The following is a 17,326-nucleotide window of genomic DNA, read 5'->3' as shown; positions in this document are numbered from 1 at the left end:
TCTGCTGGGATGTTCCTGTGACAAGCTATTTTAGCTTTTGTTATTACAATCGTCCATGTGAGATGCGCTACATGTAAACGTCCACATCAGCTTGCATGCTCAAAGCAATAAGGATTTATCTAGTTTAAACGGTTTGTTTCTGGAAGAGAGGAATAACTCAGGATTTACTTCAGTAAAGATGCGCTGTATATACAACAGAAAAAAGGCAGCTGAAATGAATATGAATTTACCTCAAGACGTGACGTGCAAGCTGACCCAGCCATGTTTAGTATTAGTTTACCTGTTATAGTGGGATAAACTTGAACACATTTACTGGTTTGGTTTTTCCAGAACTATATAATTCCTGACAATAATGTTTGCAATTGAGTAAAACGTTTTGAATATAACAAATTTCCTACGACGCAATGATGTTTCCATGTTCTATATAATATAAAAGTAATATGAATGCAAGATGAATGCCATGAGTCTAAGAATGTTTAACACTATTCACAATTATATTTTATTTTTCAAATTGTTTACCTTTAGGAGCGCTGTACCAACATCAGATTCAACTACACTGATATTTTAGTAAAACAAGCTTGACTACTGATCGTCAATGGAAAGAAGCAGCAAACACTTAAATATCAAGCATGGTTTATGTTTCACTTGTTGACCAGTTTTTAGGAAGGACTTTAAGTCTTTCCACATCTCTGTGGTTAGATCATTGTGCTCAATAATGTGTCTTGGACCTTCAGTATGTATGTTTTAATTATATTGTGTTATAATAAAATACAACTAATTTTAAAAAGCCAGCTTTCAATCACCTCACATTCTTTCTTACCTGCCTCAAAGTCACAGCTACACTGATGGGCCATTATTAGGGGAGGCGCTCATGTGAAAATCACTTAATACTAATGGCCCATGTCACTCCCCTGCATACAGGCTTTCGAACACAAATCCCTCTAAAAATTTTCCTGGCACTTCCCAGCTCTATCATTGCAGTGAACGGGTGTTTCCCTTTAACCAAAACCTGTTAAATAAAGGTAACATGAACTTAACAAATGTTTCTCCTGGTGTAAATAAAAGCCTCCTGTAGCAAATTCATGTATTTTTGAAAGATAAATATCCGTATTTCAAATGTAATAAACACTTTTCTCTCACTTCCGCTGACTGTGGTGACCGGAGGCAGTCCTGGCGGATGTTGTATAATGTATGCATGCCTCTGGAACAAAGTTTTCTTCCGTTTGAAATATGGATATTTTTCCTACAAAAACACATGGATTCACTACAGGATGCCTTCAAACACCCCCCGGAGCCGTGTGAGCCACATCTTATTGTTTCTGCATGCACTTTATTTAATATGTTTTGGACTGTTTAAGGGAAACACCCACCCACTACAAAGATAGGGCTTAAGTGCCAGGACAATTTTTAATATAACTGGATTTGTTTGAAAGAAGAAAGGCATATATACCTAGGATGGCTTAAGGGTGAGTAAAACATGTTAATTTTCATTTTTTTGGATAATTAACCCTTGAAGTAAACTTCAATGTAAAAAAAAAAATGATTACATACAATAAAATATAATTGTAAAAAATTACATTGTCTTGATTTCAATTAGCTAGTAGTCACACAAATCCTAGCTACTGAAGCTAGTCACACTACACTGACCTTCTGATGAAACTTACGAAGCAATAAAGCAATTTTTTTACAGGAACACATTGTTTTAGGCCTCACTATGCAAACTGCACCAACGGCAATGCAGACGCTCCGTTAAACACATGGAAAATTATGTTTCAGCAGTATCAATGCTGAGACCTGAGACTTTTTTTTTAGCCATTCAAATGCCTATAAATGATCTCAGATGAAATAGCCACGTTCCATGTGCACCAATTTACAATATGTTTCATTGTTTTTGGTAAACATTCTGGCCAGAGGCAAAAACCTTCTCCATTGTACGTAATTGGTTCTTGTGGAAAAAGCACATCTGTATATCTGGAGAAGATTCAAAACAAAGCAACAGCCATTCTGGATGCACTTGAATGGGATCAGAAGCCTCTTTGTCTAAATGATGAACATCCTAATGCTGGACTGATGTATCTCAGCTACAGAAAAGAGACAAATCACCTTTTCCTCTATTTTCTGTTTCTTTCTTCTCCTCATGGAAAGCAGATTTCAGCAATCATAACAGAGGACTGAAGCTGTATGTGACATCTGGAGTCCTGATGTGCTTTTGCAAAATCATGTAACGACTAATCATTAACATCAGAGAAGGATCAACTGTAACTCTTTTAAAATCATGACTGTTATTCACTGATAATCTTGCCCTCTAGTGAGCTGTTAACAGCTGTGACCGAATCGAGTGAGATGAACTCGAGAACCAGATAATGAACAAATCATTTAGACAATTTTTGTGAAAATCATTAACTGATTCAATGAAAAGACCTATATTCCACTGAAGTCTTTTTCGAAATATAAATTAATCGGTAATAGTTTTTTTTGCAACACAAATAACCTTGGTATATTCCCATAGGTTTGACTCCTCTATTGTGTTCGTATATATTCAACAAAAAGCAAATCACATTTACCTGTTGCTTTTTCAGGGTTACTGCACATGAAACAGAGCCAGCCACCCTCCTCCTCACTGTAGCTGAACAGGTCAAAGAAACGAACCTCATCCAGATACATCTGCAAACTGTCCACATCCTAAAAGTGAATACAGAGGGAGTGATGAAATTTAGCAGATGAAGACAGCACTGAAGGTGACACACAAAAGGAAAGGGTCGTTAGCCACCACATTTCTTCTGCACATTTTAATAGAAGATATTAAATGTGAAGAATAAACTGGACGTCAATATCTCAATATCTTGAGATTCTGTAATCACCAAAAAGCAAGACAGCAATACACTTTTGTTTTTGCCAACTGAAAGACTTTGATTTGCTCTCTGTCCTTTAGATACTGTGGGTACGGTTTGCTCAGATCTCTCTTAAAAGAATAGTTCACCCAAAGGAGTTGTGATAAGCTGTGTTTAGCCACTGAAGAATAATTGCAGGTTAAGAGGGTTAGAAATCTGTCTCTTAAGTCTTTATGAAAGGGTTTATGTTACGTATTAGAGTGGCAACAGCACAGCTAGACACCAAAGAACAATGAGAGTCAACATCTAAATGTGCTTACTGACTAGGTGTGTGGCCCTTAGAAAGAGAATTATGACAAAATGAAGACAACCAATGATCATCTGTTTTTACAGATATCAAAATAAGTGAAGTGAGTATTATACTGCGTAGAGGTATTCTGGAAATGGACGATCACAAACATCACACAGAAGAGTTGGAAGAAAAACAAGGATTTTTCAGAAGTCCTTTCCAAGAAATTACAATCGCTGGCTTGCGCATTGCCTCCACCCTTAAAGGGATAGTTCACATAAAAATTCGGACATCTATTACTCACCCTCATGTCGTTCCAAACCCATGTGAAATTCAATCATCAGTAAAACATAGATGAAGGTATTTTTAATGACACATGACAGATCACTGTTAAACAAAAGATTTGTTCTTTTGCGCATTAAGCAAGTATGGCTGAGCTGCCTTTGACTATATCTGATGTGCTTAAATCATAAATCTAATAAAGTGACCATGGCTTTCATTCTTCATATGGATTACTTTTATGATGACTTTTGATGAAATTATGGGCTTAAATCACACAAAGCTATGCATGAAATCCTCTTGAGAAATAAGGTATTTTTGTCCTGCAATGGAAGTCAATAATAAACAAAACCAACATTCTTCAAAATAGTTTTTGTGTGTGTGTGTTCTGCAAATGAGTCATACAGATGAGTAAGTGATGACATAATTTTCAATTTTGGGTGAGCTATCCCTTTAAAATTATAAAGCTTGAGTAATACAGAACATTTTTATTATTTTCTTAAAATTCACTCTGGGGAACTATTCCATTAAGGTCTGATTTTCTACTCTCTGCATTACACACAGTTTCACCTCAAGCGAATAAAACCAGGTCATCAGTCATTCCAGCTTTCACAGACCTGAGGCTCTCATAGAGATGAATGGAAAGAGTTTTCACCATCTCCTTCAGCATGGAAGTATATTATTTAGAGTAGGGGGATACAGCAAAGCCAACTTCTCCCGACAACAGACCAAAAATTTGTTAGAAAAGAAATTGCATCAAGAAAGCTGTTTCAAGCCCTAACAACTTCCTTTAGAACCACAAGATAAAAATAGTTTAGACCCAGAGTTTAAATTTCACCTAACCAGTGATTAACTATCACAATTGAGAGCTTTTATTTATCCAAATTTTAAGCGAATGGAGATGAAAGACCATCCACCATACATCTTATGTTTAAATTTCTCTTTTCGCTTGCTTGTAGATTGATGCAGGTCATTATCGAACCCCCGCGGACAGCCTCTCTGGCAAGAACAGTCAAGTCATCTTACTATTGCTCTGCCATCACTTATTTCACGCCAACTACATCATTGTAAGATTTGAACAAGAAATGTAATGTGCATTTGATTATTTGTACCATGAAAACCTTTCAAATAGCACAAATTGCATCTGATGTATTTTTTACAGATGATTCAAGTACATAGATCTAAATGAGGGCCATGTGTGTATATGTGTACATGTTCTCACATGTGGAGTCTAGCAAGGGATATTTCTGCTGTGGTTTATGTTCCTTATTAAAATCTGGGCTCCAAAAATCTGAGTTGAAGAGGATTTGCCCAAATCATTCACTCTAAGGTAGTGGCCTTGAACCCGTTGTTTAACTCAAAATTAGGTTGTAGGTTTCAGGGTTCTGTGACTATGGTTGAGCTTATTCTTAATTTATTGACTGTATTGTCTGGACCAATCAGACACACATTTATTTTTTTATACTTAAAAAATATCCCTAAGACCTCTCACCCAACCAACTAGTCAACTATAAGGGCCTATGGACCCCAATACACCACCAAACCTTAAGTGTAACCTGTAGTAGACCCCGTTGTAAAACGGCGCTGATGGTTTTACTCAAGTGGTTAACTGATTCTTTTCATAGCTTCATCCCGTTTCTCAAGTCTCATTTGGCTTTTTCCACATGTATGGGTGATTGTATGTTGATTTGTTTAGACTAGTTATGTGTCTAGTTAATACATTGTGTGCAGAAATCACATTTCTGAGTTTCTTATTCTGTCACATCTGAATAATGTCCCTTTTACGATCAGATCTAGCTACATGCTCTAATGCATTAATACTGTAAGTTGTTTTCTGTGTCCATGAAGATGCCCTTTATTAGAATTGATATAAAATTACACTGAATGTTCACTGGATGAGCATATTATTTTTAGGGCAATTTAATTCTGCTACAGCTACTACTGGCAGCTGATATAAAAAATTAATTATATACAATTAATTGTAATTATTAATATACATTTCCCCTTTTAGCTAATTTGCTACATGACTAAGAACTCATACTGTATTGTCTTCTTTGTCTGCAGCCTTAAGTTTGCTTGTGCGGGGCCGTGCACATCTCCACATGTCTGCATTGGTTCAGTCCTAACATATGTTCAAAAGTATACATTTTCGAATTACACAGGATGTTAAAATGGTTTTGTCATAACATAATGGTACGCCAGGAATTGAGTAAAATTGGCCTTTATAAATCAAAACTCAGCACCTGTAAATCATACTTTGTGTGAAAAGGAATAAAAGTTATCTGGGTTTTACTGCCTCTAGGGTTCATTTTCCTGCCTTGTTGTTTTTTTCAGTGGTTTGTTCCTATTTTTAACTTCTTTTTTTAAATTAAAGGAGTAGTTCACTTTCAGGATGAAAATTCTGTCATCATTTACTCCCCACTTTTTAAACCTATATGAATTTCTTTCTTCCGTTGAACACAAAAGAATATATTTAAAAAAATGTTGGGGTCTGAACATTTGATGAGCACCATTGACTTTCATAATAGTTTTTTTCCTACTTTTGTGCTTTTGTGAGCTCATACTCGCTCCTAAACTTCTCTTCTGGGGCCTGTAGATCACATCTTGACTGAGTGACACACTGTCCTAAGCCACTGGCTCTGAATGTTATGTTGTGGGTTTGAGTCTCATGTAGTTACACTTTATAAATTTGACCTTCAATGGCTCAAGTCTCTATGAAATGAAACAAACCACAGTCTTTGAGTAGCATACTGTATAATGCCACATGCTATATCCTTAAATGATAACTTAAATTCAGTGTGTAGGAAGTGCTAAAATATACACATTAAAAGTTCTTAATAAAAACAGCCATAAGGGGCTTGGCCCTGATAATTGCTGCATGCAGTTATATTTTAATTATGTATTTAATGGCATCTTTTTACTAGCCTATTATTAACAATGGCCAACATTTTAGATAACAATGCAATACTGCTACTGATGTCTCTGTTAAATGCATTTTGTCCTCAATTTATGCCTTTAATTAAATTACAATTCAACTGAACTGAAAGCCATTATTTGTAACATTTAGTATAGGTTCTGAATTTTAATGAATTTAACACTTTTCATTTAAGTGAACTTCAATCCTCAAGCAATCCTCACATAAAGTATAAATTGCATAAATTAATCTTTACTTAAGCTACAAAACTTACTAGTGACTAGTGCAATGAAGTGATTTCTTTTCTTTTCTTCTGTGATTTACTTGATGCGGATCTGACTCCATCTGATAATCATTGTCGTCCAGTGCACTGCAAAAAGCATCAAAAATACCTTTTAACGCAAACAAACATGCTATTTTTTGGAATGTGGTAGGAGTAGGTTTGAATACTAATGCTTCAATAAGCCACTTTAAAACGCTGGTGTTATTTATTTATTTTTTAATATAATGTTATGAGCAGACCTGTAATATTTCAAATGTACTGAAGTACTTTAGATGAGGAGTGGTGATATCAGTCAGTTTGGAGCGGAGTGATTATTAAATGTTCTAAAAGTGAAGGGGAAATTGTTGTCACTCCACTCCACTCACATGTTACAGTTGTTGTTGTTGTCACGTCTCTCATCCATTTTCTTTTGTGGTTGTGAAACAATGGCTCGGGCCAGTGCAAAAACAATGCTTTGTCACCTGCGCGACGTTGTTGAATAAAGTATTTTTGTAGCTTTATAAAATTAGGGTTGAACCACCGACGTCACATGGGCTATTTTAATGATGTCCCTATGTTTCTGGAGCTCAAACGTGGTAGTAGTGTTGCTGTCTATGCAGAGTCAAAAAGCTCTCAGAATTTCATCAAAAAAACTTTTGGGTCTTTTGGAACCACATCAGGATAAGTAATTAAAGACAGAATTTTCATTTTTGTGGGTGAACTATCCCTCTAAGTTAAAAGAAATCATGTGGCTGGTGCCATGCCATGAACCCTATCCCCTCAACAAACAAACCAAACCGTGGCTCCAAAACCATGATATGAACCGAACCCTGGCATGGGTATATCATTACACTCCAACTGTGCCATTTCAGTTTTAATGACAGAATGTGGCATATTTTTAAATTATACAAAACTATTACGAAATGCATTAAAATCATTTACAAACTCTCAACCTCTAAACTAAGGACTAAAGATGACACAAAGGAAATGATGAGTCAGTCCGACAAGTCACAGACACATACAATACATTGAAGGTGGTTGGATAAATAACAGAGAGGTCTCTGATAGCATTTAACATGCCTGGAAGTAAGATTTCATTTTCCTTTTTTGTTCCAAAATGTTGGGCAATCCGTAGTGGCAGTAGGCCAATGTTAAGCAACAGAGCTGAACAATGAAAATACGCTATTCTAGTATGTCAAAAGAAACACGTCAACACCAGCCTCCACTCTCAAAACCCCGGTGTATATGTGTACCGAAAACCCTAAGCCCCAGATGTGCAAAAGCGTCAAGGGAGAACAGCCAAAACCATGGACCTACTACATACTAGCTAACATGATCATTATCCTGTGGAGACCGGAAAAGTAACAGAGGTCCTTCTGTTTGTAATAGATACTATTGCAACACTCTTCCCAGTATCCTTTTATAGAGCCTTGGTCTGCCTAACGCACTCAACACATTCACATATACACTCACATAAGCATGGTAATAGGATCCCATCCACCAGTCAGTAAAATACAGTGATGTGAGTCAAAGGGGCTTTTCTATATTCTCCATTCTCCAGTTTCCCTTATTTACTATTGTTTCAGTGTGATCTATCATTAGCAAAGTGACACACTTATAATGCCTTCAAGATGTTGTGTGGTAAAAAATACCTCTAAGACCTCCTGCAATTTTACTTTTGTCTACTTTACTTTTTTGTAACGAAAAAAAAATTAAATAGTTACATACTGCTGGTAAGTTTAACTTACACTTTCTCAAGCCTGTATGGCATTTGACCCTGTGCCTTTCTACCATTTAATCCAATTTCCATGGTCCACTCTGGTGCACTAAAACAGGTTTACACATGATTTTACACCTATCCATCTACCTACACTAGCAGGCTCAAATTCTTGGTGTCACACTGACCTGAAAAACTGGTGGAACAAATGATTCTGCCATGTATTTGGGGAACTTTCCTAATTATGAACGGTACAATTAGCACTCAAACTCAAACATGGTCACATTACTTTCCGGTTCTTGCCTCATTTCGTGTTGGATATGACTGACTGTCCAGGCATCTCAACAGAATTTGCAAATTGACTTATTTATTAAAATGACCAAAACTTTTGTAAACATTTTGGAAAACAATGTAGCATACTGTAAAAAAGATGCTCCTTACTATACACAAAGCTAACTGGGCAGTTTGTGTAATTGTACACTAAAAAAACAAGCCATCCTATAATTAACAGTGAAAAAAACCATACTTTAACATTCCCAGATTCCCTATATAACACTTCACATTTGTTGGTTTTTGATAATTGTGCTTCTATTTTTTTTAGCATTATATTAGTTAAATAAAGGATTAAATAAGTAAATGTATGCTTAAACGTTAATGCCCACTTCTGTTTTTTTAAATACAAATTAATTTTTTACTCTTGTGAATCTTTGTCAGGTTAAGTTTTATCTGCATAGACACAAACCGTAAAATCTTAAAAACAAAAACCCACTAAACATTTCCACCGGTACTGGCCAGGAAACTAGGCACCTTTTGTACGACCCCAAAACATGAACATTTTTGTCAATATATGGGTCAGATGTGTCTACATTATGTTTATACAGTTTAAATTTTTTTTTAATCAGCAAAAAAATTATATGAACTTTTTTTAATGCTGGCAAAAGCTGTCTCTTTAAGTGTAGGCCAGTGAAATGTCAGGGGTTAGGGCATCATTTGGGGGTTGTTTATGCGTGCATTCAAGATGGGTTTGCTAGTGTCCTGCCTCATATTTTTGAATGTGCACATGTGCCCAACACAAACAGATTCCATATGTGCTATGTGCTCACAAAGTTCTTTAATGGACGATAAATGACCCCAGATTTAGAAAAAGGGAAGAAGAAAAGGAAGACAGCATAAAGACACAAAAGACACCAGCTGTACTAGGTAATTATTCCAGAGTTGACGTTTACGATGTTTGATAAGATCATCCGAGCGCTTGGATTTACATGGCACCGTAAAGAGGAAATGACCTAAGGTAAACATCCCTGTCTCAGCAGCTATCATGACCTCTGACCTGTCACAGTTTGCATAACGTGGCCGTTTTCCACTATGAACGTGGCTGTAATGGCGAGCGCATGTTGGGCTCTGGGAAGTGAAACATCTACACTGTTAAAAATACAGTTTCCAAAATGGTGATTTTGCAGTAATGCCATAAACTAACCATTTTTGGGAACATTGTGCAGAACATTTTAATAATCCAATGTGCCTTTTGTGCAATGTGAAGATTCCATAAATGTTAAAGGTTATTCATAGAACCGTAAATGGCAAAAAAAACTTTATTTTTAAAAGTGTACTGTATTTTAGTGCTTTCTTTATTGATCTCAACAGAGAACTTTGACTTATACAGCGAGGTTGCTTGTTAACACATGCATAAATAGTTTTCCACTGTGGTAACCCTATACCTTCTTCTCAAAGTCATAAATGTAATCCTTGATCAGGATCAGACATACTTTTCCTATCCTGCTGGGCCTCTTCTTCCTTATAATGTCCTGCATCGTGGAATGACTGATTTTTCATGCTTATTTAATCTACCTTAGAGCTGAGGATTATCAGCAAAAAGTAATAAATCATTTATTACACTGTCTATATACAGTACTACTAAAAGTTTTAAATATTAAAAATGTAATGTTTTTGAAATTAGTCTCTTAATGCTTAATCATTCATTTGGTCAAAAATACACTAAAACAGTAATACATATATTTAAAAATATGAATTTTTTTTTACCATAGTTGAAATTTCAACAGCTATTTTTCAGTGTTAATATGCCGATTCTTGGTTATACCACAAATGGCAATACCAAAATGTGACTACGCGCTGTGGATATGAAAAATGAATCGAGATAAAGAATAAATCATAATAACAATATCATATGACTTTAGTCAAGTTTAGCTCAAAATCAGATGGACTTGTGCATGAAGCCAAATCCAGTGAAGAAGAAGTGCTGAGTGCGAACGGATACACATTGGTTCATATAAGTATGTGTTTGTGTGAGTGACAGACGGATGGTGAGATCTTAAAGGAGGAATACCGCAAGAAAAACTGTTGAGTACCTTCTTGTGAGGAACAGTTGTCTGGGTCATGGCCAGCTCAAAGCTGTGAGCTCCCTTCAGCTGTGTTTTCTCCCAAAGTTTCCTCAGCTGGATGACACACTCATCTTGACAGCACAACGCCTCGCTCACTTTACTCTGCACACAGACATGATACAATGCTAGTTTGCCAAAATACACGCTGCTCATAATTAGTGGTGTTTGCTAAGGCAAGAATCACACTGACCGCGGTTCACGGTAAGATATAAAGTAATAAAATGAAAAAAAAACAACTTACAGATAATAGAACAACCGAGAGATCTTAATGCACAAACTGATTTAGTCCAATCTATTGTTAGGCTTAGCTTTAACTCAAATTGTAAATACAGAAAGGACATAGTAACAGACACTGGATATAGAAAGTGAGCATAGAGCACATTCATCACTTAAGTTTGACGCAAGCTCATACAATAGTTCTTATAACTATATATTTATATTTATAATATATTTATATACATATATTTAACACAAAGTATATAAATAAAAATGAATCCAAAACCACACCACTATTGTATTTCACTCCGGACTGTCTGACTGTTACCTGCAGGGCCAGTAGCATGATATGGATCCAGAGGTGTGGCTGACGGCTACACAGTGAGAAACAGGACTTTCCGTACAGGCAGTAGTGTCCTTTCAGTGGACAGGAAAAGGACAGCTTGGCTACACAGCCATGATGTGAGTCTGGAGCACAAAGAGAAACATAAACACAGCAGCATGACTTGCTTGTGAATTCCTTCGCCAAAAATGGAATCTATTTCCCCAAACCACAAAATATCCTAAAATAAACTCCCAGCAGCTAAACTGCTCCATATTTTAATAAAATAGCGTAGTCAGACTCCAAACCACTGCAAAAGAAAACATTTATCAGTATTTATCAGTAAAACCACTAATAATGTTTTAGGACATTTTAGACCTGTAGATGTTTTGCAATTGTTCTGAAACAACGTTGCATTCGGTTGGTCTTTGGAGAAAACACAACAAGCCAGATGTCAAAACAGCCTTAATGAAATATGGCTCTTTTGAAATTTTGTGACCATTTTATTTGCAATCATTACATTGATCCACATTTATACTGCCATTTCATTGGCCCAGTCCAACTAGTCTCAGCTGATACATTTTGGTCATTTTACATGTTGGGAAGTTTATCTTATTTTTGCTCTATTTGAGACTATCTCACGCTTCGTTGTAGATATACTTGTATTCCCATCAGCCATTGTGAAACCTGTATTGGTAAACCACTAGTCATAACTGTTGTCGTATTCTGTCTATTGATTTTACAAATCACATAAAATCAACCTCTCTGTAAACATCATTAATCATCCATTCTCTTTGGCCTTCATTGACACTATATAAGTGATGGAGAAGAAGAGTGAAGTTAGTATTATGTTGCGTTTATGTTTTGGGGTTTGTATATGTGACTCTGCCAGTTTAGCATCAGCCTGAACGTCCCTCGACTCTCCATATGTGTTTATGAAACAACACTTGGAGAATAATTATGCTTTGGTTCTCATATTCTTTTTTTAATGTGACTCAGTGACATGTGGATTATGCATCAACTATAAAAAAAACAATGAAAGAAAAGAGAAGCCGTAGCCTCTTAGAATAACTAAATCCTGATGGGCTGGAGATAAATGAATTCTTGTAAAAGAAAATGAGTTCAAGGAATTGGAAAGATAGAAAAACACCAGCTTCCGCAAGACAACGTATGATGTGGAAAAGTAAATTAGACTTTGGAATTAATGGTGTTAATGCTAGTTTCATTTTAGTGGCTCAAATCTTTTGACAGCATTTAATAAAGAGATAAACACACTTGTTCAGTGACTTTCTGTAGATATCATTAATATACCAGTAGCTAACAATGTGCACGTCATTGAATTTCTTACTCAAACGTTTGGTCAAGTCTTGCATGCTTGCAGATCTCCAAAGAGACTCTACAATTAGTGTTTGAACATCACAAACTTTTTGTCCTTTTTTGTTGATTTGAGTATGATTTAAATAATGACTTATGTATGACTTATACAAAAAACCCCAGAAAGAGTCTTAATTTCTTATTCAAAAAGACTAGACTTTTACCTAACAGAAAAGGGTGAAGTGAAGAGGCATGATTGTTCAGGGGGTCCAACCAGCGAAATACCTCTTCGCATCCACATATGAATGCTGTTCGCTAGCTCTAATTGGGAGCTTCAAAAGTCACTGAATGCTAAAAATAGAATACCAGAGATCTGCTCTCTGCTTGTAAAGTCTACCAATAATTAAACTCTGTTCAACAATTATCTCGCTAAATTCTTTCTGACAGCTTTACCACACATGACTATCACCGTAGCTGATACTCCATGATGTGGTGAATGGGATTGTACTGAATCCCTCGCTCTGACATACACTCAAGCGAGCTTACATGTATTAAGCCGGTTCAGCAGGTCGCCGACTGATCGATTATCTTACAGTTTCTCTGTGGGAGAGCTGCTGAATAATGTGCAGGGGAGATGGTAAAGTAGATTTGCATCTGGATACCAGACCCAAGCAGACCCTCTAACTGCCTGCCAGCCACAGATGAAATATACCGTGTCACATTCAATGCAATAATAGATGATAATTAGTTGCGTTTGAAAGTGGATTTGAACAAAATGAGGAGATGTTACTAAATATTTTCAATACGATATCCAATTAATTGGAAAAAAATAAAAATAAATAAATTATACCCTACATGAGTGAGTCATTGAGTCTACAGATTCGTTCAAACGTCTGAATTAATGAAAAACAAATCAAGTCATAGTCTTAATGAATTCTTCACTAAAATCATTTGTTCAAGAGTGCAGATTCATGTAATAGTGTAACACAGTTGCTCGAAGATGTAATGCTGTAGGTTTAAAACGGTGTCCAAATGTTTTTGAACTGTATAATAAAATCAGAATCGCATTTGGAATTCATATTTCAGAAAAACTCGTGATGTGATACAGTGCAACTATTCTGGAGTTTTGCTGGAGCAAGCACCACTTTCTCTACAGAAAATGTCAATATCTAATATTATAATTAACATAATAATTATAATCATGGTATTTTAATCAGGCATGGTAATGCCTGCGCTGTGGTACAAGAAATTAATTTAGCTATATTTGACAATAACTCAAATCATTAAACAGCTGAAAACAAGCTTCTTGTATGCTACATTTATTTTCACTGAATTCGTAATTTTCTATTATAGGAAACTAAATAGGGGCAAAAGTCTGGAAACGCAAATATTTTTCCTATACTCGGTTTTCTTTTTCCATACTTTTCCAGACCTGGCAATTGCTCAAATCAAATTCCATACTTTTCCAAACTGCACAAGAACCCTCAAGATAACTTGGCATGGCATTCCAATATGTAACTGGTGTGATTACATTTCTAACATATTTCAAAATATGCCAGGAAAATGGTCTTCTCTAGTTGCTAAAACAACAACAAAATAACTGAACTAGAAGCTGACCTGAAATTCAGTCTTGTATAAACACATTCTTGTCCAAATTAATTCCCATGTCCAAAGTAATTTCTGGATGAGAGATATCCTTCTGCATTATTTTTTACCGTGTTGCTGTGTTGATTGTTTTAAGTCTTGACAGGTTACCTTCAACGACACAGTGCTCAGGTATGGGGATTTGCTTGATCATTTCTGCACAGAAGGTTTTGATTTCTTCCATGTTGTCTCTTAGGTGGATCCAGAGTCGATCTCCCTCCTGGGGATCTCCAGCTGCCACCTTTTGCCCCTCACTGTTTGGAGATGTGTCAGGTTCAGTCTCTGTGAGTTTGTGGTTCTCCTGCAGGGTCGTGAGGGCAGAACCAGTCTCTAAACTAGGAATGGCCTCACAGACATCAAGTTCCGCGCTCAGATCTGCCCCTTCTCCCTCTGGACTGCTGTCAGAGTTAATGGATCGTGTGCGTACAGCGTGAAGAGCCAGACTCTTTGACCTGAACATGATAGAACAGCACATGTCAAAATACAAAAAGCCATTAAATTTATTTTAGGCAGCAAGTTTTTTTTAAAAAAGTATTACACTCTACTAGAAAATGTACATAGTATTCATAGTTTTGCAGTGTTAAATTTTGCTAAATTAAATTTAAGACTAACATACCCAAGTTGTTCATGCAATGTACCTCAAAAAAGGATGTTTGTAAGACCTCAATAAGCTTTACAATCCGATTGCGAACAGGGCATATTAGTGCAGAGATTTGATTGGCTTTTTGGGTGGATAGCCATTTATCTGTCGGAAGGTCTATTTCAGTGAATTTGAACTTTTATTTCTAATTTCCCACAGGTCAGCCCCACCTGTTGAACCTCATCTCTCTGCGCTCGTCTCGTGCTGCCTGACCCACACTGTGGCGTCTCTGAGGACCAGGAGAAGCATCCTCTTCCACAAATTCCTCCACATCATCACCCATCTTCTGCTCGAAAGCCTGGATCTTCACCTGCAGACGCTGGTTCTCAGAAAACATGTCAGAACCAGACTCTGCTTCACATGACCTGGACAAATCCTGTACCTTCTCCTCCTCTCTGATGCACAAAAATAAAGCCAAGTTCAAAATGGAATACAACTGCACTGCCTAGTGTATAATGAAAAGTATGAACTTTTCATAGCATTAGCTATACTTTATTTTTCAGTGACCTTGTTACACATATTTCATTACTATACTTTTGACAGTAATAACCATAAATTCTGTATAATTAAGTTGCATTATTTTAGCGTCATATTCAGTTCTTCCTCCCATTGATATTAATTGCTTAATTTAGGTTTTCATTTTAAGTTACAGTTTAAATTACATTGTCAGTAAACATTTTTTTATTATTAAGTATTCAAAATCAAGTATTCCAGAAAGCTACATATTAATAATGGTTTATTCCACACATGAAAAATAATTGTCACATTGGAAATCAGTTTTAGAAAAGAATATAAGTGAGAACAAAAGGAGAAAGAAAACAAAATGAGAAAACCTTATATTATTTATAAAATCAATAAAGAAATACAAAGAAATACACTATCCAGTGTTTCATTTCATATATTTCTCATTATTCGTCATCTTCCCCTTGCAACCTATTTTCCTCATGAGAGTTTCTATCTTGAGTACATCTTTACCTCATTGGATTTTTAGCAACGGAACTGCCAAAACACTGATTAGCTGAAGAATTTTGCAGTGTTAAGGTTGACAGGCAGACAAAGGCCTACGGATTAAGGAGCTTTTAAACAGAGGTTATTCCATCATAATAAAATGTCAATTACATCAATAAAACTAATCACCCGTGTGGTTTAAAAAAATGAACATTGGAACATGTCGAGGCTATTCAGGAAATCTAAGCTTAGTGACATAACTTGGAAAATTGTGTGTTGTATGTGACTACCTGATAAGTGTGCTGTCAGCCTCCAGCTTGCGGCCCAGCAGTCGAGCGATGGCGGTGAAACTGTTGCTCATGCGGTAGATGTCTTTTCCTCCACCACCCAGGATGGAGGTATAGCGGTCGGTGAGGCAACGGATCTCCAGCAGTAGTGTGTGATGGGCGCTGTGCTCCATGCTTGCCAGGAGTGACACCAGATACTGCAGCGCCCCGCGAGCCTGGACCTGTACACAAGAGGTCAAATGTGTCTATGTGAGTCAAATGTATATAACACACTGTATATATTAAAACTATAAAATATAGTTTTTATATATTAAAATATATCCTAACATAAAACAGATATGTTCAATTAGAATAATACTTCACAATATTCCAGTTTTTAGTGCAATTTTTATTAAATAAATCCAGCCTTGGTAAAGTAAGTTTAATTATTCATAAGGTAGATTACTTAAGTCAATGCAAAGGAGCTGCATCAACTGTCAGATTGTAAAATTGAACAAAAATAGTAAATTGAGAGACGCAATTGCAGCAAACTTGAAAAGCTGAAAAATCAAACACTGCATGATGCGTTGTTGCGAGAGCCAATCAGTGAAGAGCTTATTGACATGTCTGCTTGTATCAGAACAATTTGAATTCATATCAACTAATATGTTGTAAACCATAAAATAATATAAATTGTACTACATAGTCTTAATCATTTACTGATTGTTATAATGGATAAAATAATAAATGTATACTCTTTTATTTAACCGAATATAATTTAATTATATTAAATTTAAAATGGTGCAGTAATAGTACTGAATAATTAACAGGTCCCTCAAAATATACCATTTAACATGGTACATATGCGCAAAACAACATATTTTTAAACAAACAGTTCATGAATAGCTTATAAAGCACAAGAAACCTGGAACAAAATTATGGGAAGCAGTATAGTGTAAACAGCACATCACTAAAAAATTATAGGATAATAAATACAGTGCAATATAATAGTATTTTAAGATGTTAAGAAAGGTCCAGAAATAAAGTAAGATCACAGCATGATGAATTCCGTGAAAAATGAGCTTTCCATAAATGCACACTACTGAAAGTACACTACGTCTTGCACAATGGGTGTTTACCTGGCTGTGTATTGAATTTTTTTCCATTCCTATTTTAAACTAATATGGGGATCTGATTAAAACATGTTTTTGCCCAAGTCAGAGTGGTGACTCAAAGCAAAAACTAAATCAAACTTGAAGGGGGGATAATAAATTATCATACTGGC

At 35.9% G+C, this 17,326-nt stretch overlaps 1 protein-coding gene across 3 annotated transcripts in view; it reads right to left on the bottom strand.

The window, feature by feature from the left end:
• veph1 (ventricular zone expressed PH domain-containing 1) overlaps positions 1–17,326 on the bottom strand; it is a 69,546-nt gene that overhangs the window by 13,915 nt on the left and 38,305 nt on the right. For 2 of the 3 annotated variants that reach the window (XM_043264845.1, XM_043264846.1), the window contains exons 7-12: positions 16,066–16,283; positions 14,998–15,222; positions 14,299–14,639; positions 11,236–11,375; positions 10,659–10,793; positions 2,565–2,682 (exon numbers count right to left, since the gene is read on the bottom strand). In XM_043264845.1, the coding sequence (XP_043120780.1) occupies positions 2,565–2,682; positions 10,659–10,793; positions 11,236–11,375; positions 14,299–14,639; positions 14,998–15,222; positions 16,066–16,283 (1,177 nt within the window). The remainder of the gene's footprint in view (positions 1–2,564; positions 2,683–10,658; positions 10,794–11,235; positions 11,376–14,298; positions 14,640–14,997; positions 15,223–16,065; positions 16,284–17,326) is intronic. The other variant, XM_043264847.1, reaches the window with a different exon arrangement.

The sequence above is a fragment of the Puntigrus tetrazona genome, chromosome 18 (assembly GCF_018831695.1).
Source record: "Puntigrus tetrazona isolate hp1 chromosome 18, ASM1883169v1, whole genome shotgun sequence".
NCBI lineage: Eukaryota > Metazoa > Chordata > Actinopteri > Cypriniformes > Cyprinidae > Puntigrus > Puntigrus tetrazona.
The sequence above is the reverse complement of the archived record's forward strand: the minus strand, read 5'-3'. Positions and strand labels throughout refer to the sequence as shown.